Genomic DNA, 27,306 nt, shown 5'->3' with positions numbered 1-27,306 from the left:
CAATTCAGAAAGTTCCCAGGGTAAAAGGGACAACAGGCAATTGGCAAATTAGGAAATTCTCAGCATGAATTTCTACAGTAATAGATAGTTATCCCAGAGTTTGTTCATTGCCTTCTTCAAATTTTCTCCTTACTCTGTAGAAGTATTCCTAAGGAAATGGATTTGGCAGACTTGCAACAGAACAAATTCCTCATGGATGGTTAGTTAACTGTGCTTGCCGGACTGACTATGCTTTTTCTCCTTTTATAACTGTTTTATTTTCTTTACAGATGTCCATTCTCCATCAGGCAGGAAAAGGAACCCCATGTCTAGGATGCAGAGGGATGTGCAAAGCATTTGAGCCACATCCTTGGAGGTAAATGATCCATAAAATCTCACAGTTCAAAGGAAGCCCATTTGGCCCACTGTGCTATGTGATATTTTATGAAAGACCTATCCAGTACTCCATTTCTTTTCTCATTCCCCTAGATGGATTTTCTTATCCTTTTCTACTGTACATCCAATTTCCTTTTGAAAGTTACTATGGAATCTGCTTCACCTATTCAGCCAGTGAATTGCAGGAAGGATGCTGTTCAAACACTCTTTAAGGAAGTAGTCCATTACTTATAAGTGAATATTTGCCACATTTAGTAGCTGCCAAAACACTGCAAGTTAATGAAATTTCTATTGACTTTGGTGTGCAAAAATGAGAGACCTTCTATTTGGCAATGTGTAATTGAATATTTTTTGTAACCTATTAACAAGGTAAGGTTAGGGCACTTAGGCTTTGTCTGTTGACTGCAATCACAGCATGAGATTGCTTTTAGACAATTCATGCTTAGTGTCTGTCTGCCAGACTCTGACTTGAAGCATAAGCAAGTACAGATGACATGAATTATTTTAATTTGAATTACAAATATTTCAGGTCTTTTTGTCCTCTAAATTTTTTTTCTTACTATTTATTTCTACATTGACAATTTGGATGAGAATGTAGGTGGCACGATTAGTAAGTTTGCGGATGACATCAAAATTATTGGTGTGGTAGACAGTGAGGAGGGTCATCTAAGGTTACAACAGGATCTAGATCAACTGCGAAAGCAGACAAAGGAATAGCAGATGGAATTTAACTCAGACAAGTGTGAAGTGATGCATTTGGAGAAGTTAAACCAGTGCAGGACTTGCACAGTAAATGGTAGGTCCCTGGAGAGTGTTGTAGAACAGAGTCCTAGAACTACAAGTGCATAGTTCCCAGAAAGTGCTGACAGTGATAGACAATGTGGTGAGGAAGGTGTACAGCACACTGGCTTCCACTGCATGGGACACCGAACACAAAAGTTGAGACGTCATGTTACAGTTATTCAAGATGGTGCTGAGAGCAAACCTGGAATATTGAGTGCAGTTCTAGTTGCCGTACTATAGGAAGGATGTGATTAAGCTAGAGAGGATGAAGAAAAGATTCAAAAGCATATTGCTGGGACTGGAGGGCTTAAGTTATAAAGAGAGACTGGATAGGCTGGGACTGTTTTCCCTGGAGCGAAGGAGGCTGAGGGGTGACTTATAGTGGTTTATAAAATCATGAAGGGCATAGATAAGGTGAATGGTCACCGTCTTTTTCCTAGGGTAGGGGAGTTGAAAACAAGAGGGCATAGGTTTAAGGTGAGAGGAGAAGTATTTAAGGGGATGTGAGGGGCAAGTTTTTCACACAGATGGTGGTGGCTATATGGAACGTTCTGCCAGAGGAAGTCATAGAGGTGGGGACAATTACAACATTTAAAAGACATTTGGACAGGTACATGGATAGAAAAGGTTTAGAGGGATATGGGGCAAAAGAAGGCACATGGGACTCGCTCAAGAAGATACTTTGGTTGGCATGGATGAGTTGGCCTGAAGATCCTGTTTCCATTCTGTATAACTCTGCAATGCTAAAGAAAAAGCTTCAAGAATTTACAACCATGTTTAGCTATTTGCCAAATAAATGATCCATCTTGACTTCTCCTGAGATCCTGCAACCCATCTGCCCTCTCCACTTAACATAAGTCAGATTCCAGCTGATTCAATTCATTTCATGTGATCTCAAAGAGCCAAAAGCACTGTAGAGATCTTAAGAACCAAGAGCAAAGGCTATGGGACCAGACAGCATCCCAACTGTAGTACTGAAGATCTATTCTCCAGAACCCTAGCCAAACTATGCCAATTACAAAACTGGCACCAACATGACAATGTAGAAAATTGCCCAGGTATGTCCTGTTTACAAAGGCAGGACAAATCCAATCCAGCTAATTACTGCCTAGTTAGTCTACCTGCAATCATCAGCAAAGTGATGGAAGCTGTCACCGATAGTGCTATTAAATAGCATTAATTGATGCCCAGTATGGGTTTCACCAGGATCACCTGGCTCCAGTCCTCATCACAGCCTCCGTCCAAACATGAACCAAGGAGCTGAATTCCAGTGGATATTAACATCTGGGATGTTAATGTCTTGTTAGTTTGATTTCTGCACACCCTCCCCAATTTTTTTTTTGCTGATGTATACAAACAGATGCTAATTGTTTTATTTACATAGTGTCAGTAGTCCATGTTTGAACCTTGCTGGTGAGCATTGGTAGGCAAATTGACTAATTGAGATGTGGGTAAGAAGTACATTGTCTTCCGCAAAACCTTCACTTCTGTGAACTACAAGTAGGAATCATTTGGTGGTAAGCAAAAACCTTGGCTTTTTCCTTTCCTCCCCACCAACCTCATACAACTCAACTCATTAGTAAAGAAGCCAATTTTACCCACATTTGAAATTGACTATCTCAACAGAAGCACAGGAAAGCTGGTTAACTTATCATAGATCATTACTCTGACAAAGGGTGTCCAACATGAAACATTAGCTCTGTTTCTCTTTCCACAGAAGCTGCATGACTTGCTGCCTGTTTCCAGCATTTTCTAGTTTTATTTTAGATTTCTAGAAAAATTTCACAGGTCATTATTCATCAGTTAAACTAGCTCAGATGTTTTTGGAGTGAACCTTTTCTCTTGCCCTAAAATTGTTTAAATAAACAATTTAATTTTCTTTTTCTGTAAATTACTTTGGTCTGGGCACAAAAAAAATAAACCCAATAAGATAACATACTTTTGTGGAACCTTTCGACCTCAATGCTTCTCATTACTTTGAAGCAGAAAGCTCCATTGTGGATACAGTGGCATAGCAATTAAGTTACCAAACAAATGCAAAGATGAGAATTTGAATCATACCAAGGCAGCAGGAAAAGTTACATTCAGGTAATGTAATAAATAAAATGAAAATTTGAAAAGAAATATGCATAAAATGGTGATAATCAAATGATAGGGCTGTTGTTGAAAACTCATGCAGAAGAGTAAATGCATCAAAAAGTTTGCAGTATTGGTACATCAGGCTAGCTTGGGTCTTAAGTGATGAATTTTGAACACTGGTGTCCACATCTTCCCTTCTAGATTTGGTACATAGAACATTGAACAGTGCAACAGTACAGGCCCTTCAGCCCACGATGTTGTGCTGAACTAATAAAACTAATAACATCTAATCCCTTCTGCCTGCACATGGTCCATACCCCTCAATTATCTGCATATTCATGTGCCTATCTAAGAGCTGCTTAAATGCCACTATTGTATCTGCCTCCACCACCGCCCTTGGTAGCACATTCTAGGCACGTACCAGTTCTCTGTGTTTAAAGAAAAACTTTCCCTGCACATCTCCTTCTGAACTTTCCCCCTCTCACCTTAAATGCATGCCCTCTAGTACTTAGACATTTAGACCCTGGGGAAAAAGATACCAGCTGTCTACCCTATTTATGCCTCTCATAATTTTATAAACTTCTGTCAGGTCTCTCTGCAGCCTCTGCTGCTCCAGAGAAAAGAACCCTAGTTTGTCCAACCTCTCCTTCTAGCACATGCCCTCTAATCCAGGCAACATCCTGGTAAACCTCTTCTGTACCCTCTCCAAAGTCTTCACATCCTATAAAGAGGCGACCGTAATGGAATACAATACTCCTGATGTGGCCTAACTAGAGTTTTATAAAGCTGCAATATAACTTCCCAATTCTTGAACTCAGTGCTTCGACTAATAAAGGCAAGCATGCCATATGCCTTCTTTACCATCCTGTCGACTTGTGCCGCCACTTTCAGGGAGCTATGGACTTGGATCCCAAGTTCCCACTGTACATCAACACTGTTAAGGATCCTGCCAGTAAATGTTTACTTTCCCTTTACATTTGATTTCCCAAAGTGCCACACCTCACATTTGTCTGCTAGTTAGAAGCAATTTCCTCCGTGGGAATCCTGAGTAATGAACTTTAATCTTACTACTGGAGATGGATCATTTATGAGGGTGATGTCAACAAGCAAAGGGTGAGGGAATTTGGAATTCTTTTCTCAAATGATTTCGGCTTTGTGGTCAGTAGAACTCCTCAGGATTAAGGCAAGAGATCAATAGATTTTTAGCAATTGAGAGAACGGGGGGATATTAAGATAAGGTATCTTCATTGGAAAGTGCCACTAAGGTAGATCAGCCATGATCTTATTGAATGGTGAAGCAGGCACAAGGAGCAGAATGGACTGCTAGTTTTCAGGTTCTTATTAAAGGTATTAATGAATATGGAGCAGGGGTGGGTAAAAGATGCCGAGAAGCTGATCAACTATGATTTAATTAAATGACAGAACAGTCTCAAGGGACTGAAGAGCTGATCCCTGTTCCCAAATTATTAACAATTTTTTTCTTTATTTTAGTTTCATATGGTTGGCTAATCTGAGATTCTTCTGCAAGCACCAACAGACACAAACTAATACAAGTGCACAGTAGATTATACACACACACAGATCAGCATGCTTAACATGATGATTGCATGATTTTATTAACATTGAAACTTGGAAACCTTACATCTCCCATTCATAAGGAAACCAGTGATTTTTGGAAAGGTTGAAGGTTAATTGCCTGGAGAGACAGGAGTTGCTTCTCAAAAATGTTGGTCTAATTACTCTAGGGCCTTTACAAGGTCTGTAAACAACATCTGTCCTCATTTCTTTTCTGAACAAGCAATCTCAAATGCTTAAAGATAAACTTAAGATTGCTGAGGCTATAAGTTTGTCTCTTCTCTTGGGGACAGAGGGTGGTGGACGCTGTTGAGGAGGGAGACTCTGACAGATTGAATAGGAATCCTTATTTGAAATTCATTATTTAGATTTGATTATCAATGTGGTTTCTGTTTTTGTTTCAGGTTGAGTTATTCCAGATGGGGAATAAGAAGTTTTGTAAGCCCACATTTCTTTCATTAAATTGTAAGGGACTATGGGGCTGGCAGTCTTTCCACCCAATCCCAAGAGCTCCGACATCTGTGCTGAGCATGTAGTTAGGAATATGCGGAAAATCAAAACCCTAGCCCGCCCTCCTATAGGCACTCATTGAATCCAGGGAAGTTAAAATCAGGTTATACATCCTTAAGATAAGATTTCTTTATTAGTCACGTGTACATAGAAACACACAGTGAAATGCATATTTGCGTAAGATGTTCTGGGGGTGGCCCGAAAGTGTTGCCACGCTTCCAGCGCCAACATAGTATGCCCACAACTTCCTAACCCATACATCTTGGAATGTGGGAGGAAACCAGAGCACCTGGAGGAAACCCATGCAGTCATGGGGAGAACATACAAACGGGTTGCTGGTGAGGTAATAGTGTTGCACCAACTGCTACACTACCGTGCCTGCCCCTGTTTATTCATCCTTGCTCATCAGGTTAAGGTTAGATAGAGTCAAAGAGTTATACAGCACAGAAATGGGCCCTTTGGCCCACCAGATCTAAACTGACCATTTTGTCCGTCTACGCTAATTCCATTAAGTATTAAGTCAAGTTTATTGTCAAATGCACAAGTACGGTGAGGTACAGGTACAATGAAAAACTTGCTTGCAGCAACATCACAGGCACATAGATTCAGACAACTATGTGCCTGTGAGTTCTGTAAGTTATACATGTATTGCACATAAATTATACAAGACAGTGAAGAAAAAGACTGTTTTTGCACTCGTCTTGTTTTGCACCATTAGAAACAAGTCCAAAGTAGTGCAAGAGGTGGTCCGTAATGTTCTGTTGTTGAGGTGGGATTAGGGTTGTGCAGGTCGGTTCAAGAACCTGATGGTTGTAGGAAAGTAGCTGTTCCTGAACCTGGTGATGTGTGGTTTTCAAGGCTTTTGTTCTTCCTGCCCGATGGTAGCAGTGAGAAGAGGGCATGGCCCAGATGGTGGGGGTCCTTGATGATAGATGCCACTTTCTTGAGGCAGTGCCTCCTGTAAATGCGGTCAATGGTGGGGAGGGCTGTGCCTGTGATGGACCGGGCTACATCCATTACTCTCTGCAGCCTCTTGTGTTCCTGTGCATTGGAATTGCTGTACCAGGCCATGATACAACCAGTCAGTATATTTTCTAAAGTGCATCTATAGAAGTTTGTTAGAGTATTTGGTGACATTAGGACTGTATCCTTCTATGCTTTGCTTATTTAAGTGTCTGCCTAAATGTCTCTTAAACATTATAATTATATTTCATTCCACTGTCTCCTCTGGCAGCGAATTCCAGATCTCAACCACTCTGTGTATAAAAAAACCTTACCCCTCAGATCCCCTTTAAAATTCTTCCTCTAACTGATTTTCCAAAATGCATCACACACCTGATAAAATTCAGTGTGTCTGAAATGCATAGAAATAAATAGCCTGGTTTATATGTTGTAATGCTTTTATTCCCAACCAGTCTAAATCAACACCTAGCTCATGGGAAGAATGCTGGGTGTGGAGGGTGTCATGGGGTAAGAGATTAATGCAAGAATGTCCTATAATTCTCCAGCACATTTGGTTTGAAATTGTATCTTTAGCTACCCTGTGGTCTGTTTCTAAACAAAATTTCAAATTTTAGTTCTGAATTGAGGCTAGCTTTTCTTCTATTCCTGCCAAATTTCATCTTAAACTGGCATTATTAGGAATCGTCTATTGCCAATGAAATATGAGCTGGACAAATGTCCAAATTTCAGTGTTAATTTTAAGTTGGGAAACATGATTTGTTTGTTTCGCTATTTATTGGCATGGAAGAGTCATGGGGATAAGGAGTCTTGATTTGTTGCGGGGATTAGAATTAAGATGTTTTCCCCTTCACAAGCACACACACAATCCAAATGGGGATGGGCTAGTTGGGTTCTTATTACATGATGGGTTCCTCTTTTCCAGGTTTGTAGCTGTTTAATGTGATTCTGAAACTGATGTGTTGTAGGGCAAATTCTTCCAGGAATGGTATTTCTCACCCAAAGTCTGGAACAAGGAGAAAAGGGAAGCTGAAAAAAAAGCTTGTAAATGAGGGGGCAGGGAAAGTGGGGAGGCACAGGAGGGGCAGTTTAGGAAGGAGTGGTGGCAGGAGACCAGGTTCAGTGCTTTGGCAAGGGAGAACAAAGAAGCCAAGAAAAATGATTTGGGGCAGAAAAACAGCAGTGAATATTGCCGATAAGGTTGGTATTTTTTGCCCAGCTGGGACTGAGAAGGCAGTGGGGAGAGAGAGTACCAGCAAGAACTCTTTAGTGAGAGGAATGGTTTGAAAGGGAAGGTAAGTGGGGAAATGGAGGAAGAATGTGAACTTGGTTCGGGAACACACTTGAGCTTCAACTTTTTAATAGAATGGCCTGTCACTTTTTAAGCCTTGTCTACATAAAGGATTTTGCAATCAGGTGGATAAGTAATGCTGCCCAGCTATTTCAGTATAATTTTTGTTAATTCCAGCTTCAGAAGAGTTCCCAAAATGACATTACAGTTCATAAGTTATTTACCCTGGGGAGCTTGGAGGTGTTAACAGATTGCAAACGTTATTTTATGCCAAGTTTAGAAAAACATTTTGTGCTTATGGGCTCTTTCCACCTGCAAAGTGGATTGTGAACTGGCCAATTTCTGGTGACTCTTGACACCAAGAGGGAGGCAGAAATCCTATGGCTTATTTCAATCTGGCTTGAATCCCAACTAAGTTCCCAGATGTTATTAAGACAATGTTCTTGGACATTGCACTACTGGTCCCTATTAGGCAATGACTTGTTGTACAGAAGCTAGATGGTCTGTGTTCTTAAATGCAGTCTTTATTGAATGAAGTGCAACTTTTCCATCAAATGTGTTCAAGCTCTTCAGATCCTTTGATCTAATTCTGTGGCATGACTAATTCCATTGATCTGCCAGCTGATGGTCATTCCTTTGCAGAGGGATGCAAACTATCTAATGTTACACTCTTACTTTTAACACAGAAAGATATGCAAGTCATGCAAATGCAGTCAAGAGGATCACAGCCTGCACTCTGACACTGAGGATGATCGGAAAATTGGCCGGCTTTTGGCTGACTCCAAATATTCCAATCTGACAGCTCGGGTAAAGGGAGGAGATGGAGTTCGCATTTATAAAAGGAACAGGATGATTATAACCAACCCTATTGTGTCAAGAAAAGATCCAACTTTTGACACAGTCACGTATGAGTGGGCCCCACCAGGTCTGACCCAAAAACTGGTAAGCTTATCTGCCCAGGAGAACTGATGTGTGTTCTGCAAACTTGTATTACTAGAAGTATCATCAGATTAGAGCAATAGTTTTTTCACACATGGAGAAATTCATAAAATACAACATAATAACTGAGAATCATTTTATTAAAGTAAATTTATTTAGGCAACTGACCTGATTCACTTTCTCACAATTGACTCAAAAAACCCTGTGTTCTCTCCATAATCTGTTAACTATTGCTTAAACAAATATGTTTAAAAAACATGAAATCTTAGCTTTACAAACTAAGTTTGGAACATCTAGGTGAGTCTTAAAGAGCGATATTTCACATTTTAAAATGTTTAACTGTGCTTGCACAGATATCCCCAGAACAAGCCTTGCAAATAGTAACTGACGTAAATAGCAGAGATGTCTGGTCCAATCAGTTCTAGACTTCATTCCTGGTCTCCACTGAGTTAGTTGATCCCAGCTGAATGTTTTAACTGGTCCAGTGAGAGAGAAATCCATCTTGGTTCTAAAGGGAACTGCTACCAGCTATTCTATCTCAGGAAAACTCCAACTTTCATACATGCATGGACAAAACTTAGAAGTCCAAGATGTCCTGAGGTTGATGCGTGTGCATTTGACTACCTGCTCCATTACTGGACACTCTGAATCCAGTGGGACAGCAGTGATGCCCTGCAAGAAAGTCCAGGTGCACTTTGCATCCATCCATTAGCTTTATGTCAAAAGAGCTGGCGTAGGAACAGTGATCCAAATCATTTGACTGGAATCACTAACTGTATGATTTAAGGTAAACACTTACATATTTTACTTTATTAATGTTTTATTTAACTATGAAAGACACTTTCAATCTGTTTAGAAAGTCTCTGCAGCTTCATAAACAGTGAACTTCAAATGCCATCAAGGCATTCTGGAAATGAGCTTTCAGGAGAAGCTGCCTAATCCCCACTTGTCACTCACCTTTGCTGAATATTAGGTGTTGAGGATCAGCTAGTTCAGCTTTCAATACCCAGTAAATGTAAATGCGTGTGTGAAGGTAGGAGATGGCAGGGAGGGCAGTGTGGTTGCTGAGTCTGGGTAGAGGAGCCAATGTAGAATGCTGCTACTTCACAGCTTCAGCAACCCGGGGTCAATCCTGACTTCTGCTATCTGTTTGTACATTCTCCCTGTGACTGTGTGGGTTTCCATTGGGTGCTGCCATTTCTTCCCACATCCCAAAGATGTGTGGGTTGGTAGGTTAACTGGCCACTGTTAATTACCCCTAGTATGTGTAGGTGAGTGGTAGAACCTAAGGGGAACTAATGGGAATGTGGAGAGAATAAAAAAAGATTAGTGTAACTGGGTATTCAATGGTCAGCACAGATTCAGTGGGCTGAAGAGCCTTTTTCCTTGTGGTTTGACTCTGACTCTATTAATAGTGGTTGCTGAAAAGTTGACCTTGAGTAATGGCTTTAGGTTTGCTGATTGCCATGGCTGAACAGCCTGCAATCACTCTGTCCTAACCTTCCAGTGTAGAACAGGGATTACAGCTGTAAAGTACAGGCCTGAACAATCCATGTTTGTACAACAGTTTGCAAACTTGCTGATCTCATTGGAAAGGTGGGAAGGGAGCCACAGATGATCTGCACTCCATGAGTCAGAGGATGAAAAATGAACTGGAGGTCCTACCCCAGTATATTACAGTCAAATAAGGGTCAGTGGCTGAGAAAAAGCTTGACTAAAGTAACAAGTTTAACTGAATGCCAAAATGAATTATTAACACATTCGGTAAACTTTGGTAGAAAGTTTTCTGCTTCATTCTCGAGCTGAACTGCGTCTTTTTACAATAAATTATACTTCCTAACTCTGACCTGCCCAAAATGTTCTGTTAACCGTAGTATATTTTTTGACTCATTAATGAAGGGGAGTAAGGTTATATATTTAAAATAGGATTTTAAAATTTGTGAAGGGTGGAAACAGATCAGTGATTTTAATAAGACTTTTCTTATCCTTGGCTTCCACTCTACCCTGATCACCAGAACCCTTGACGGTGTCTCATCTGCTTCCTGCACCTCTCCACTCACCCCACTCACCTTCCAAACAGAGCAAGGATAAATTTCCCCTGGTCCTCACTTTCCACCCCACCAGCCTCCACATTCAGCAGGTTATATTTTGAAATTTCTGCCACATTCAACAGAATTCTCTGCAGACACATTTCTCTCCGCTCTCCTCCCCTTACAGCATTCTGAAATGACCCTTCCCTGGACCACTCTTTCATCTCCAGCCACCACTGCCCTTTTTACAGCACTTTCCCATGTAACCTTAGGAGGTGTGATGCCTGGAATTTTACCTCCTCCTTTCCCACCAGCCAGGAACTCAACCAGACCTCTCAAGTGAAGCAGCGATTCACTTGCACCTCTTTCATTCTATAGTGTATTGCATTCAGTGCCCATGATGTGGTCTCCTGTATATTAGAGAAACCAAAATTAGATTGGATGACTGCTTTATGGAGCATCTTCATTCAGTCTGAAGGGGTCACCCTGAGCTTCCACTTGCCTGCAACTTTAATTCTCCATCCCACTCACAAACTGACCTATCTATTGGTGGCCTCTGGGATTGTTCCATTAAGGCCCAATGTAAGCTTAACAGCACCTTGTCTTCCAACTGGGTAACAGTTTGGGGAACTTGCTTTCTTTGCTTGTACTAGAACTGGCCAGTTCCTCTAAAATGTTACCCATGTGTATTATTTACTTAGTTTTACTCTCTCCACGCACACTACCTGATGTGCTGGGCATTTCCAAAATTCACTTGGTTTCTATTCTCTGCAACAATTCTGACCAGCATATCTCAGCTTTTACCCTCCCCATAGTAAAGCTGGCCTCACTCTTTCAGAGATAATTCCCTTTGTATTTATATCCTCCCCTTATCCTCTCTGTAACTTAAGACTAGCTTGGTTTCCCAATTTCCCAATTCTGATGAAATATCTTCAACCTGAAACACTAACTGTTTCTCTTTCCACAGAGGCTCCCTGACCTGCTGGGTGTTTCTAGCATTTTTTGTTTTTGTTTCAGATTTCTAGCATTTGCAGGTTCTTTTGATTTACTGTGATTTTATTATGTTAATTGGGTGTTGTGCCTCAGATTTTGGGAGCCATTTGGATTTAAAAACTGAACTAAGTTTCCCAGAACTTGAGAAACCTGGCTAGAGGGAATCAAGAACTGTCTGATCCAGCAGATATGTGGTAGGACTAGCAGGGATGCTTCCTCACTCCCATCCCAGAAATACAGGCATCCTCTACTCGGTTACACAACAATGATTGTCCTCCCTCTCCGCAACCCAGTGCCAACCAATCGAATGCCAATCCACCATCTCTCCTCCCCTTACCTCCTCATTGATCCTCGGCTGTGGACTCCAAACTCAAACTTCCCACCTGTCAGCCTTCATTTGGTTGGACCCCATTGGAAACAAAATACAAATGCCAATAGGTCATGGCATCACATTTGCTATTAAATTATCATGAAGCCTCCATGTACCCTGAATTTCAAGGATGGTAGAAATTTCTCCACTGCCTCCCTCCCTTAACATCCACACTTGAAACTGATTTCCCAGATGAAAACTTCCTTATTGAAGAGTAGTGAAGAAATGGGAGTAAGTGAGTTCTGCTTTGGCATGTCAATGGTCAGCCTCTATATTTCCATCCCTCAGTTTTTAAGCACAAACTAGTTCCTGGGGATGCTCCACTCCCATCCTAAACTTCCAAAAGGCAATGCCAGCTAATCACAGGATATTAAGTTTGATAATGATCAAATTTGAAAGTTGTTTGAGAAGGAAAGAAATCTAAAGGTGCCATACAAATGGTTATTTTAGAAAATCAGAGCACATGGTATTGAAGATAATATTTTAGTCATGAACTGATGATTGGTTAACAGAAAGAAAATGAAAAGTAGGAAATATTGAGTCATTTTTGGGTTTAGAGGTTGCTGCAGGGCTTGGTGCTGGGGCCTCAAGCTGTTTAATCTCATTTATATTGAATCTGATCAAATGTGCTGATGATTCAAAATTAGATGGCAGCATGGAAAGGAGGATGGAGCAAGACTGAAAGGGAATTTCCACAGGTTAAGGGAATGGGTAAGGAGATGACAGATGAAATATAATGAGGCAGAAAAAATAAAGGCAGAGTATATTTTAAATGGTGTGAGACTGAAAAATATGTTAGTCTTCAGAGGCACCTGGGTATCTTTTGCATGTTTGGAAGTGAAAATGACTACTTAAAACGTGAAGCGTTTAGATAAAAGCCAATCTCCAAGAGCTGAAGAGATAATAAATTCAGGACATACATTTAATGTCATTGGCAAAAGAATTAGACGTGATTTTCTTGATGAACTATGAATAATTAGGATTTGGAATTCATCACCAATGAGGCAGTGAATGCAGGTTTGATAATATCTTTCTAAAGGGAAAAAGGGAGAAAAATCATTAGAGAAGTGCTGGAAAAAAACGTTGGGTCAAACTGGAATACTCGTTGAAAGAACCAATACAATTGTTGGGCCAAATGGACTCTTTCACAGAATAATTCACTGCAGAAAGACTATGAACTGGAATAATAATAGCTTGAGGTAAATACAACAGTTGTTGAACCTTGTACTTCATTTTGACTGTTAATGACTCTAAATTGAGAAACCGGGGGTCAAATTCCATTTGGCAATTAGACTCTGAGTAATGTCCGTTCATGTGACCAAACATGGTCTTTGACTTTTGGACTACTGCTCGCTTCCTGTTGAGCACCATGTATATCAATTAAAAATGGTTACGTGCTTGTCTGTTAATCTTCTCAGCAGATTGGAATGGGGGTAGGACTATGGAATCCCCTGGGACATCGGTGATAAATTGTCTGCTTCAGTTGTCTTGGTCACGAAAGGCAAAGCTTTAATAAAAGAATGTAATGTCCTACAAAGCCGTTAACAATGTAGGACCATAAGATGAATCAAAATAATGACATTGTATAATCTAAGTTAATTGTATAGTCAAAGCCCATATTTGTCTTTGGTCTGGTATTTCCCTTGCTTTATTTTGTTGAAATTACTGGCCATTAGCATTCACTTTCAATGTGGAACATACAACAATTTTAGGAAAGGTTGACTAATCTGATACAGTGAAGCAAAGGGATAAAAAGAAGAAGCCTAACTACTAGCTCCAAAGCAGGAGAGACAAAACCTCCATGCCTTTTGACCTGACAATCACCCTGCCTCCTTTGGAAATTGCTTGTGCCTTGATTTGGTTTGGAAGTTAAAGTGGCATTTAACTGAAGGCTACACATATCTCGCCCAATTCACTTTCCTAACTCTACACTAGCCAGATGCCTGATAGGAGGTGAATCCAAAAGAGTATGGCTTCAGGCCATGCTCCTAACCTTCTCCAGTCAGAGGACACAAGTAAAGACTGGGTGTTGATTATGAGATCCATTCAGAGGAAAGGTATCATATTCAGCATCAAGAGGAGATCACCCATGGAGCCCTTTCAGGCTGATGATCCTGGGCCATTTCCATTGCAACAGTGGCTGAGATTTGCTCCCTTTTGCCATGTTCCAAGCCCAGCTATGTGATGAGCTTGGGAAGGCCTAGGGATAACTGTATTCAGACTTCCTGGCCTTGTATGACAGTGTGTTCAATACATTCCAAATAGGGCACACTAAAAGGGTGCTCCATCTTACTAAAGGAAATTGGTCACATTCATGTTTGTCTTTATGTACAGTAAATATACAATGCAGTGATTTATTTCACTCATGTAGTTTTCACCTGCAGTGGTACATTTCCTTAAGTATTAAGGAAGCAGATTGTACGGAAAAGTGTTAAGAACTAATGCCATCAACAACTATTATAGAGAAACAAAGGACTGCAGATGCTGAAATCTAGCACTATGATGCTGGAGGAACTCAGCAGGCCAGGCAGCATCTGTGGAAAAATGCAGTCGGTCAACGTTTCGGGTCAGGACCCTTCTTCAGAACAACTATTATGGGTCTGGTACTATTGGTTGCAGGATGAATTTAATCTTGTTGAGATTTGCTGATGATGGAAGCTCAGAAAATGAATCCTAATTATGGGTTGCAGCAACTGCATAAGACCGTTCATTGGGAGTCAGCATGGCCAGCATTATAAAAGCAGTGTCCATCCACTTGGAAGGTGAACATGTCAAAGTCTAAGAGGTTGGACAGAGAAAGAAGCTCTTTCCTTTGGTGATGATGCCTAGAACAAGAGGGAATAATCTTAAAACTAAGGTTTAGGCTCTTCACTGGTTACTTCAGAAGACAGCATTTTTTTGCAATGGTTGGTGAAGATGTAGGAAACTCAGAACTGAGGTAACAACGATTAAAAATATTAAAGTAAATTATTTATATTAAGCAAAGTTATTGACAAATACAGAACCAAAACTAAGTAACTGGTAGATGAAACGGAAAAAGAAATGAATATTGGACTATCTCATGGGACTGAATGCTGAAGTCTTGTTGCTACATTTAAATTCAATATTTGAGAATTCCTTATTCTTTACCAGAGCAGCTTAAAGAAAGAATGCATTTGTATAGCACCTTCCATACTCCATTCAGGATATCCTAAATGCTTCATATTCACTGAAATATCTTTCAATGAATTACCATTGTAAAGCAAGAAATGCAATAAGCAACAAGCTCCCGAAACCAGCAAAGCTGAATAATTTGTTTTTTGTAATGTGTAAGAGATAACCATTGGTTAGGATACCAAGGAAACTCCCCAATACAGCACATTTTATGGTCGTCTGGTCAAGAGATGGCCTTTTGGTTTAATTTTTCATCTGAAAGACAACACCTCTGACACTGCAGCATTCCCTCAGTACTATATTGGAAAGTCAACCTGGAATTTTATGCTTAAGTTTCTAGTGTAGGACTTGAAACTAAAATCTTCTCAGCTGGAGGCAAAAAACTCACATAGCCATAGATGGCATTAATAAAGAGCAACGAGGAGTGGAACACTGGGCTTTATTATCTTTACCTAACCCAGGTATTTTAAGATGGTCTGAAGCACCTCAATCATTTTATCCTAGATGTAATCAGCTAACTCAGTATAAATAGTGGGGAAAAATCTGGAGCCTTCTGATCCATAGAACCATAGAACAATATGGCACAATACAGGCCCTTCAGCCCACCATGTTGTGCCGCCCTTCAAACCACACCTAAGACTATCTAACCCCTTCCTCCCATAAATCCCTCTAACTTAAATTCCTCCATATGCTTATCTAACAATCTCTTGAACTTGTCCAATGTATCAGTCTCCACCACCATGCCAGGCGGTGCATTCCATGCACCAACTCTCTGGGTGAAAAACCTCCCTCTGACATCACCCTTGAACTTCCCACCCAATACCTTAAAGCCATGTCCTCTTGTTTTGAACATTGGCATCCTGGGAAAGAGGCGCTGGCTGCCCACTCTATCTATCTTTCTCAATATCTTGTATACCTCTATCATGTCTCCCCTCATCCTCCTTCTCTCCAATGAGTAAAGCCCTAGCTCCTTTAGTCTCTCCTCATAATCCATACTCTCTAATCCTGGCAGCATCCTGGTAAATCTCTTCTGCACCCTTTCCAATGCCTCCACATCCTTCCTATAATGAGGCGACCAGAACTGGACAGAGTACTCTAAGTGTGGCCTAACTGGAGTTTTGTAAAGCTGCATCATCACTTCGCGGCTCTTAAACTCGATCCCGTGACTTATGAAAGCTAACATCTCATAAGCTTTCTTAACTACCCTATCCACCTGCGGGGCAACTTTCAGTGATCTGTGGATATGAACCCCAAGATCCCTCTGCTCCTCTACACTGCCCAGAATCCTGCCATTTACCTTGTACTCCGCCTTGGAGTTTGTCCTTCCAAAGTGCACCACCTCACACTTCTCTGGATTGAACTCCATCTGCCACTTGTCAGCCCAGCTCTGCACCCTATCGATATCCCTCTGCATGCTTCTACAGCCCTCCACACTATCCACAACACCACCGATCTTTGTGTCATCTGCAAACTTGCTAACCCAGCCTTCCACCCCCTCATCTAAGTCGGTAATAAATATCACAAAAAGTAGAGGTCCCAGAACCGATCCCTGCGGGACACCACTAGTCACAGCCCTCCAATCTGAATGGACTCCCTCCACCACAACCCTCTGCTTTCTACAGGCAAGCCAATTTTGAATCCACACGGCCAAGCTTCCCTGGATCCCTTGGCCTCTGACCTTCTGAAGAAGCCTACCATGCGGAACCTTGTCAAACGCCTTACTAAAATCCATGTAGACCACATCCACTGCACTACCCTCATCAATCTTCCTGGTCACCTCCTCAAAGAACCCTATCAGGCTTGTGAGGCAAGATCTTCCCTGAACAAAGCCATGCTGGCTGTCCCTAATCAGTCCATGTTTCTCCCAATGCTCATAGATCCTATCTCTTAGAATCCTTTCTAACAGTTTAGTCCTCTAGACTCCCTAGTGCTCTAGACTAAATAAGTCAGTGCATTGGTTCACCAGAATTCAAAACATTCAGTCTACATAACCATGCCAAAGGGCTTCTCCTGCTGTCTGCTCACAAGTTTTTTGAAGTTTAACTCTGCAAGATACAGCTGACCTTAAAGTTTGAAACACTTACCTAAATGGAACAGAAATAAAAACAGGAACTAATGTAAATACTTAACAGGTCAGATTGGATCTATGGAGAGAGAAACAGAATTAATGCTTTAAGTCAATCACACTTCATCAGAACTGGAGAAGTGAGACAACAGGTTTGTTTTAAGTTGTAGAAAGTGGGAGAATGGAGAGAACAAAGGGAACATTTGTGATCAGGTGGAGAGCAAGGTTGTCCAGGCTTTCTGAGCCAAGAACAGAGAAGACAAAATAATGTGCTGGGGACCCTGGAATGCAACACACAGCAGTTGCTGGGAATCTGAAACAAAGAAATACCCAGTAAAATAGGCAGCACCCATAAAGAGAGAAAAACAAGTTAAGATGGATGACCTTGCATCAGAACTGGCAAGTACTGACACAAACAGGAAAGGTTGGTTACCTGAAATTGTTGAATTTAATACTGTGTCCCAAGGTCTGCAATGTGCCTTGAGTTGTTGTTCTTCAAGCTTGCATTGGGCTTCATTGGTGCCAATGATTACAAAATACTTCGATGGATGATGAGAAATGCACTTGGGAGCATTAAGGATCATTGCTAATATTGTCCTCTCAGGCAGAAGGCAGCTTTGCAACCCAGCTTTTGAATGTTCAGATTATGGAGGAGTGTCTGGGTGTGGGGTTGTCCTGAGATCCCCTTCCTGCGCAAGAGCTGCGTTTAAAGTCTGGATGATGGAACACTGCCTGCAGCTTCCTTAGATTTGTTCAAAGCAGTACAAGTTGAGCAGCTGCCATCCACCTTTGCTTTTTACGAGTCCCTGTGCTGGTTGCTCTGCTTATTGAGAGATTATCGGGATCACTACAGCAGTGCTCGCATCAAATCTGCCTTGATTAATAGCCATCTAATGCTATCCTGGATTTCTGAAAAGGATCAGCGGTATCATTGAATCAAATGATCACAGTGAGTGATGGATTAAATCTTGTGCCATTATCAGTAAGAACCTTTTGAGACTGATCTGACAATATGCCAAGTTCCAAATCACAGGAATCATACTTCTAAAATGAAATTTCAGCTAAGCAATACTGCAAAAGTTTTCAAATGAGCTTTAGCTAGTGATTCTCTTGGATAAGTTAATGTTTTTACAGCTTGGAGTGCAGTCACCTGATCTGGTTTGAAGTCCCGAGAGGCACATATGCTCTGATCACCACCTTATGTATATTATGTATGCTTGACAGATTAATGGTAATCACTTCGACAATTCGTATCAAACAGAAGTCAGTGGAAAAACAGGCAAAACTGATTGTTGTTTGACTTTTCTTCTCTCCCTCTCTCTCACACACATGCTATCACCCAGTCTCTCCCTCTCTTTCTCACATACACACACGCATGCTATCACCCAGTCTCTCCCTCTCTCACACACACACACTATCACCCAGTCTCTCCCTCTCTCTCTCACACACACACACTATCACCCAGTCTCTCCCTCTCTCTCACACACACACATACGTGCTATCACCCAGTCTCTCTCTCTCTCTCACTCTCATACATTCTCTATCTCTTCCTCTCTCTTTCTTTCTCTCTCACACTCTCTCTCTCCCACTCTTTCACTCTCATTTCCTTTCACTCTCCTTTCTCTTTCACACTCACATTCTTTCATCTTCTCTTTGTTGAACTCTGTTTCTCTCCCTTCCTCCCTCCTTCTCTCACGTTCCACTGGAGATAGAACCTTCAGCTATCATAGTTCTATACTCTCCAGGGCCTTTTCCATTGCTACTAGTTTAACATCTGAAAATTTTTTGCATCAACCATGCATTATTATCTCTTCTCCTGTTTGCTGTGTGTTTCTCCACAATAAGTCATTTTAGTTGATTATTTTGGTGTTGGAGATTATATGTATCCTCGTTTTACTTAATGATTCCCGGCTGACACCCCACAAAGCTGCTAGACAATGATTACAGAACATGCCTTTTAGCCTATGCATTATCTTGTTACCCAGCTATTTTCAGACATGACAAGAGTGACTAGCCAGCTAACTTAATTAATCTGGTCTTTTCCTGATAGAGATGTCACTCATAAAATATAGTAACATCTCTTGATTGGCAGGAACTTGTACATTTCCTCTTTAACCTTCCTTTCTGTCTCAAAGTGGACTAGCAGTTTGTTTCTATAAATTAAACAGTCTTGTTAATTTAGTTATATTTTGAGTATTTATGCAACTAATTTTCCAATCTGGAATTACCCTGGTTGAAATGGAGAAACATTTTCAACCTATTCATATGTAAATGCACTCGTGTGTGGCTCACATGTCACTTCAAGGTATCAAAACAATACAAAGAGAAAGGCAGTCCTTTTGGGAGCTGGATATTTAAATGTTTCTGTCTGCAAACCACCCCAAAAGCTACAATTAACCACTAAGAGACATTTGAATTTTACAGAAATTAAGTTGGTAGCCTTGTGGCTATCTTTAAAAAAATCTCTACTAGTTTAGCAGCAGAGAATAATGGTGTGCACTACACATTCTTACATTCTTGTTGCGAGGATAGAGTGTACATCAGCCCTATCATACTGCAGGAGATCCATCCAGTGCACACTAAAAATAAATGGTGTCATTTATTCTGAGTTATCTGATCTTGGCAGAGATTGCTAGAGTGTTGTTGCAATTTCCCGTGGGCTGCTCAGTGCAAATCAGGGTTTTACTCCTCGTCTTGGATGACTCCTACCTGGAGGTTTGTGAGTCCGGAGATCAGTCACACTGATGGGGATAACAGGGCTAGAATCATGATTACTAATAGCCAGTACTTTCCTTTGGAAACACTGTCCGTCAGACATTCATGCATCAGTGTACCTAGGACCTCTGTGAATGCACAGTCGAAAGCTTGTAGTCCAAGATACGAGTGCATCTGACTGTAGGCCCCACTGCTAGACTCACAATTGGGTCCAGTGGCAGAACAGTGATCTACTGAGCAATGGTCCAGATGCACTTCAGCAAGATAGGTATTTGAATGGGGTCACCAACTCCATGATGGGGGGTGGGTGTCAGGGAAACAGGTGATTTAGACTAAATAGAGCAAATTTGGGAAGATGTGGTAGATCCAAGAGTAGAGACAAAGCTGAAAAGAAAGGTATTAATATGGGAAATAATAAAGAGGCTGTGACAGGACAGGATTGATTATAAAACTAATCAAAATAATAGAAGGAAACTAAAGTCTCAGTTTCCAAGTGCATGCAGTCTCTGAAACAACAGGGATAAATTGAGAGTACAAATAGAAGTAAGTATGATTTGATAGTCATTACAGAGATATGGCTGCAGTTTGACAGATTAGAATCTGAATATTGATGGCACAGTGGCATGCAAAAGTTTGGGCACCCCTGGTTGAAATTTCTGTTACTGTGAATAGTTAAGTGAGTAGAAGATGAACTGATCTCCAAAAGTCATAAAGTTATAGATGAAACATTCTTTTCAACATTTTAAGCAAGATTAGTGTATTATTTTTGTTTTGTACAATTTTAGAGTGAAAAAAGAGAAGGAGCACCATGCAAAAGTTTAGGCACCCTAAGAGATTTGAGCTCTCAGATAACTTTTACCGAAGTCTCAGACTTTCATTAGCTTTTCAGGGCTATGGCTTGTTCACAGTCATCGTTAGGAAAGGCCAGGTGATGCAAATTTCAAAGCTTTATAGATACCCTGACTCCTCAAACCTTTCCCAACAATCAGCAGCCATGGGCTCCTCTAAGCAGCTGCCTCGCACTCTGAAAATTATAATAAATTATGCCCACAAAGCAGGAGAAGGCTATAAGAAGATAACAAAGCGTTTTCAGGTAGCCGTTTCCTCAGTTTGTAATGTAATTAAGAAATGGCAGTTAACAAGAACGTTGGAGGTCAAGTTGATGTCTGGAAGACCAAGAAAACTTTCAGAGAGAACTGCTCATAGGATTGCTAGAAAGGCAAATCAAAACCCCTGTTTGACTGCAAAAGACCTTCAGGAAGATTTAGCAGACTCTGGAGTGGTGGTGCACTGTTCTACTGTGCAGCAACACCTGCACAAATATGACCTTCATGGAAGAGTCATCAGAAGAAAACCTCTCCTGCGTCCTCACCACAAAATTCAGCATCAAAAGCTTACAAAGGAACATCTAAACAAGCCTGATGCATTTTGGAAACAAGTCCTGTGGACTGATGAAGTTAATACAGAACTTTTTGGCCACAATGAGCAAAGGTGTGTTTGGAGAAAAAAGGGTGCAGAATTTCATGGAAAGAACACCTCTCCAACTGTTAAACATGGAGGTGGATCGATCATGCTTTGGGCTTGTGTTGCAGCCAGTGGCACGGGGAACATTTCACTGGTAGAGGGAAGAATGAATTCAATTAAATACCAGCAAATTCTGGAAACAAACATCACACCATCTGCAAAAAAGCTGAAGATGAAAAGAAGATGGCTTCTACAACAGGATAACGATCCTAAGCACACCTCAAAATCCACAATGGACTACATCAAGAGGCACAAGTTGAAGGTTTTGCATGGTCCTCACAGTCCCCTGACCTAAACATCACCAAAAATCTGTGGATAGACCTCAAAAGAGGAGTGCATGTAAGACGGCCCAAGAATCTCACAGAACTAGAAACCTTTTGCAAGGAAGAATGGGCAAAAATCCCCCAAACAAGAACTGAAAGACTCTTAGCTGGCTACAGAGAGCATTTACAAGCTGTGATACTTGCCAAAGGGGGTGTTACTAAGTACTGACCATGAAGGGTGCCCAAACCTTTGCTTTGGGCTCTCTTCCTTTTTTGTTATTTTGAAACTGTAAAAGATGGAGATAAAAAAGTAATCCTGCTTAAGATATTAAAGAAATGTGTCATCTTTAACATTATGACTTCTGGAAATCAGATCATCTTTTACTCGCTTAGCTGTTCACAGTAATAGGAATTTTGACCCAGGGGTGCCCAAACTTCTGCATGCCACTGTATTTGGGAAGGAAAGGAAAATGTGGAGGAGGGGCTCTATTATGGTCTTCACACAATAGAGGAATGACCTAAGTTCAGGAAACAGGATGATGGGTGGAGATGAGAAATAATAAAGACAGGATGTCAATTGTGGGAGTGGTGTTCAGGCCTCTGAACAGTAATGTCAAGGTAGGACAGAATATAAAAGGAGAAATAAGGGAGTTTGTTAGAAGGATGCAACAATAATCATGGGGACCTTAGCCTACATGTAGAATGGAAAAATCAGATAGGCACAGAAAGCCTGGATTAAGAGTTCATAAAGTATTTATAGTATAGTTTATCAGAATAGCACATCCTAGAGCTAACCAGAGACCAAACAATGCTACATGCTTGATGCAGGATCTACACCCAAAACGTCAACCATCCTTCTGAATCCACAGATGCTGCCCGACCTGCTGAGTTTCTCCAGCAGTTTGTTTTTTGCCTCAGATTACATAATATGTAGTCTCCTGTGCTGGGAGCAAGGAATGCTACATTTGGTGTTGTGTTAAAAATGGGATTAATTATTGATCTCAACGTAAAAACTCCCTCTAGGAACCAGCAAATCATATTATGTTTGAGATTTACTTTCAGTTTAAGAGAGAGAGAAATGGTCCATAACTAATACTTTAAAATTTAAATGGGGGTACTCATGAGGACATGAAAGTTAAGGTGAACCAGCAAATTAGGTTAAAGGACTGGTCAATCATCAGCAGATATCAAAGGGGGTCATTAAGAATAGACAGAATAGATAGCTCCCATCCATAGCTGCCTAAAAAAAGTTAAGGATTGTAGCAAACTCAAAGGAAGAACATATAATTGTGCAAAAACAGGTTGCAGGTCAGAAGATTTGGAAGAATATAAACAGCATAGAATGACTGAAAGATTAGTAAGGAAACAGAGTTCTAAAAGCTAACTAGAATTATAAAAGCAAATAGTAAGAGTGATGACAGATATCTTTTAAAAGTTATCAAAGTTGACTCAGTGGAAGAGTCAGAGGAGTTAATAATAGAAAATAAGCAGATAACAGATGAACTGAACAAATATTTTGCAGCAGTCTTCATTCTTGAAGATAAAGTAACTTTCCAGAAATAGCTGTAAATCAGGAACTGGAAGGAAGGGAGGAACTCAAGAAAAATACAATTGCAAGGGCAGTGATACTGAACAAGTTGTTGGAGCTGTGGACTGACAGTCCTAGGGTCATGATGGACTTCAAACTTGTCTTAAAAGAAATGGCTAGAGAGATAGCTGACACATCAGTTTTAATTTTCCAAAATGTTCTCAATTCAAGGAAATTCCATTTTATTGGAAAGTATTGAATGCAGTTTCATTATTCAAAAAGAAAGGGAAACAAAGTAGGAGTCAATAGTCCAGTTAGCTTAAAGTGTCACAAGAAAAATGTTAGAAGTTATTAAAGACATTATAGCTGGGCATATGGAAAAAATCAAAGTAATCTTGCAAAGTAAACATGTTTTTTAGTGAGGGAACTCATGTTTGACCAACTTATTAAAGTGCTTTTAAGAAATAAGGGAACTGGCGAAAGTTGTATATTTAAATTTCAAAAGCCATTTCATAAGGTTCTGCATCAAAGATCATTGTCAAAAATAAAAGTTCATGGTGTAGGAGGTAATATATTGGTGTGAATCAAAGGTTGTTCCTGGTTAGCCAGCCAGAGTGTAGGTATTAATAAGTTTAGTGGTTAGAAAGATATTAATGAGTGCTGCACCACAGAGATTGGTGCTGGGGCCTAAACCTTTTACAGTTTATATAAAGCACAATCTTTTGTGGATGTCATCAACTTTGAGACCTTGATTCCAGAGCAGAGCAGACTATGATTCCAGAACAGAGAGCAGACCAGGCCTCTAGGCAACGCATCCCAAATTCAACCATCCCAGCAATACCTTGAAGGCTTTTAGCAGCTCCAGTTGCAAAGGTCACTTTACCTGTTTTTAAATGTGCTTGATACAGGAAGGTGAAAAAACAGTTAAAGTTAATTTACATAAAAAAAAAGATTTGGATTATATTCACAAAAATACTGCCATTAATTTAAATTTAAAAAATAATTGGCTACATTTTTTTTAATGCAGGGATCATACCAGATGTGTTGACTGTGGCTGGTATCAGAATAAGGGGCCAGGTACAAAGTTCTGAGAAAAGGTTGACCAACCTTTCTCTCTCCAAAATTGCTGAGTAGCTCTAGCATTTTCTGTTTTTATTCCAGTCCCTTGGCTCAGTAAGTTACAGATGCCCCTGGACTCAATGCAAGTCCAGAGACAAACAAGAGGTCGGATGTGCCCACATCTGACCTCCAGCAGATTCTGTACTTCCATGCTCTGGTGCATGGGCGCGGAATTTCGGATCATGCTGACATCCATGCTGCGGGTGGCTGGAGGTTCTCCATGGAACCATCAACATGACCTGGTCCAATAAATGACTGAACTCCAAGCATTTGGTATTCATTCCTTCAAAAGAAGAGATGCAAAAAAAAAATTGGTGCATTTTTAAAAGATGCACAGTAAATTTGAAATAAAAACAGAAAGTGCTGGAAATACTCAGCAGGTTAGACTGCATCTGTCAGAAGAAAAACATAACTAACATTCCAGGTCCAAGGTCCCTCATTCTTTCAATTTTTCACAGTAAACTTGAGTTTCCTTCAGCCATACAAATTAAACCAAATACTGTGATAAGGCAGCATGAAGAGATTTTTATTCCTGCTTTTCGCCTTTGGAGATTATTTGCAGGTGGTTTAATTGTTTCTTTAGGTCACCAGGAGTTGTAAATCATGCCTTTGTTAGCCGTCAGGTCTACATTCCAAAAGAATTCTCGTAAGATCTGTATGCCACTGTTATGACGTGTGTCTGTATATGTGTGTGCTGGAAGGGCAGATGTACAGCACTGATCTTCCTTCACCTAATTTATTTTCAATCCTTAGGATATAAGAGAAAGTTTTATTGTCTGAGTGGGACTCTTCGGTAGTGTCACGAACCAGCAACAAAAGAACCACACTGAACATGATTCAGTGTTAAAAACTATTTTATTAATCACTACTTAGGATAATACGTAAAATAAAAGTAAAAATGTTAGTTAGTTAGAATTCAAAAATATTAAACCTTGAACGTTAACCCCAAAACTAAACTCTTCGTGTGTGTGTGTGACAAAGTCCCAAACTCCAAGTTCCGGAATGGTTCTTAAAGTTCAGTTCCGCAAGCCATAAGGTGAAACATGAGCAAGGGCTTCTTCAACAACCACCGTTGTCTGAAGATAAGACGTAGGCGTAGAGAAACATAGAGAGAGTAAATACGAAATCCAAATGTTCCACAATGGAACCCAAACGACACTTCAGTGTTTACTCGGTAGTGACTTCCTCACCCCGAAAAGCATCCGAATCGTGGTCGTCCCCACACAAATACCTGTTTCCTTCTACAGGTCAGCAACAAAGTGAACTCCACCGGATTACTTCCAACTTCCATACATGGATTTCAGTGGCAGACACAGTTATTGTTTCTCATCCATCGATAGAGAACACTAGCAGGCTGGTGTCTCTCTCCCTTCTCTCTCTCTCTCTCCTTCTTCTTCTTCTAACTTCTTCAACAACATCATTACGTCCTTTATCTTCTATTGACGTAAGCACGCCCCACACACACATACACACACACTCTCTATCTTAAAGGGACTTTCACTGAGTCCGTAACAGTAGATGGTGGGTTGACCTGGAGTGAGTATGTCACTATTGGGCCTGTTGCTTCTTTTCATTTTGGCCTCTATGGCGACTTGGAAAGAGTACAGAAAGTGCTGAGTAGAATAATCTGATAGGGCTGGGTGGGTGTGGGCGCAGAATATGCTGTGAAAATTCACCCTCGAGGGGGGAGTTTGTTGCCATTGCTTTACAATCTGCATGTTTAGTGTTCGATAGCGTCAAGTATATTGTGACATTAAATGACAACCACAGCAAATTGAAGAAGTCAATCCAACATTTTTTTTTGTTTAATCAATGTCTGCATGAAACCACAACACCTTAGTGTGAGATATTTATAGCTAGCTGTGGAGAAATCCAGGTAAATAGTTTCTGTCTTTGCCAGTGTAAAGTCTGAACACATCCCTCCTACAAGGGTGGCACTGTTTCATAGCAACAGTAAGTGCTGTGTCTCAGCTCCAGCAACCCAAGTTCAATCCTGACATCTGGTGCTTTCAGTGTGGAGTTTGGATGTCCTATCTGTGACTGAATGTGTTTCCCCCTGGGTGCTCTGGTTTCCTCCCTCATCCCAGACATGCTGGTTGGTAGGTTAATTGGTTACTGTGGATCACCTCTGGTGTAGCTGGCTGGCAGGAGAATTGGGGGAAGTTGATGGGCCTATGAGGCATAACAGGGAATTAAGCAGGAAACTGGGATTGTTCTGAGAGGAGGCAGAGCTTTGATGGGATGAATGACCTCCTTCTATGTCAAAGTTTGCTTTAAATATCTCACTCCATGGTGCTGTGATTTCATGCAGACACTAAGCAAAACAAAAGTTGTGTTGACTTCTTTGAATTTGCTATGGTTGTCAACCACTGTCAGAATATATCTGATGCTATTAAGCATTAGACATGCAGACTTTATGAAAAAAAATGTTGCCTTTATTCCCAGCCAAAGAGGGCATTAATTGAGGCCCTAGCATCTTTAACACAGGCAATTTAAGATGTAAGCAGCACCTCAGCAGACCTTTAGGTGTTTTTTTCCCAAGAGCTGACTTCAACTTATTTACCAAGGTGGCACAATGTGCTGAGCCCTGCCAAAAATGGATTGCAGCACAAGAAGCTCAATAGAGGCTTTTTAGTGTCTCCCACTGGACTAAGTGGAAAGAACAGGGGCTTCAAGGGGGAAGAAGTTGGGCAGTATGATCTCATTTGTGTAGAGTGCCTGGGGATGGATATCATTAGGATGTCTCTTATTCAGATATTGGCCCTCAGCAGGCATGAAGCCATTGAAGGTGACGTGTCATCCTACTTCCTGCTCATCCCACAATCCCTTCTGACTTGAGCTGAAGGTACTGTAAGCATCCAGCTCATATTTGTTCATTCTCCCCTCCCCGAAAAATCCACCTTGTTTACTTCACAAGAAAAGCATTCTAGCCTGGCAAGAGCAGATGGCTATAATGATAAACATACACTGTCATTCAAGGAGGATTTCAGACTAGTTAGCCATCAACCTGACACAGTCAAGATCAGAGAACCCT

At 40.8% G+C, this 27,306-nt stretch overlaps 1 protein-coding gene across 1 annotated transcript in view; it reads left to right on the top strand.

The window, feature by feature from the left end:
- lmcd1 (LIM and cysteine-rich domains 1) overlaps positions 1-27,306 on the top strand; it is a 69,804-nt gene that overhangs the window by 21,518 nt on the left and 20,980 nt on the right. The window contains exons 2-3 of the mRNA XM_052018078.1: positions 270-355; positions 8,260-8,515. Coding sequence (XP_051874038.1) covers positions 270-355; positions 8,260-8,515 — 342 coding nt within the window. The remainder of the gene's footprint in view (positions 1-269; positions 356-8,259; positions 8,516-27,306) is intronic.

Source organism: Pristis pectinata, chromosome 6 (genome assembly GCF_009764475.1).
Source record: "Pristis pectinata isolate sPriPec2 chromosome 6, sPriPec2.1.pri, whole genome shotgun sequence".
NCBI lineage: Eukaryota > Metazoa > Chordata > Chondrichthyes > Rhinopristiformes > Pristidae > Pristis > Pristis pectinata.
Note: the sequence above shows the minus strand (reverse complement) of the source record. Positions and strands in the feature narration are given on the sequence as shown.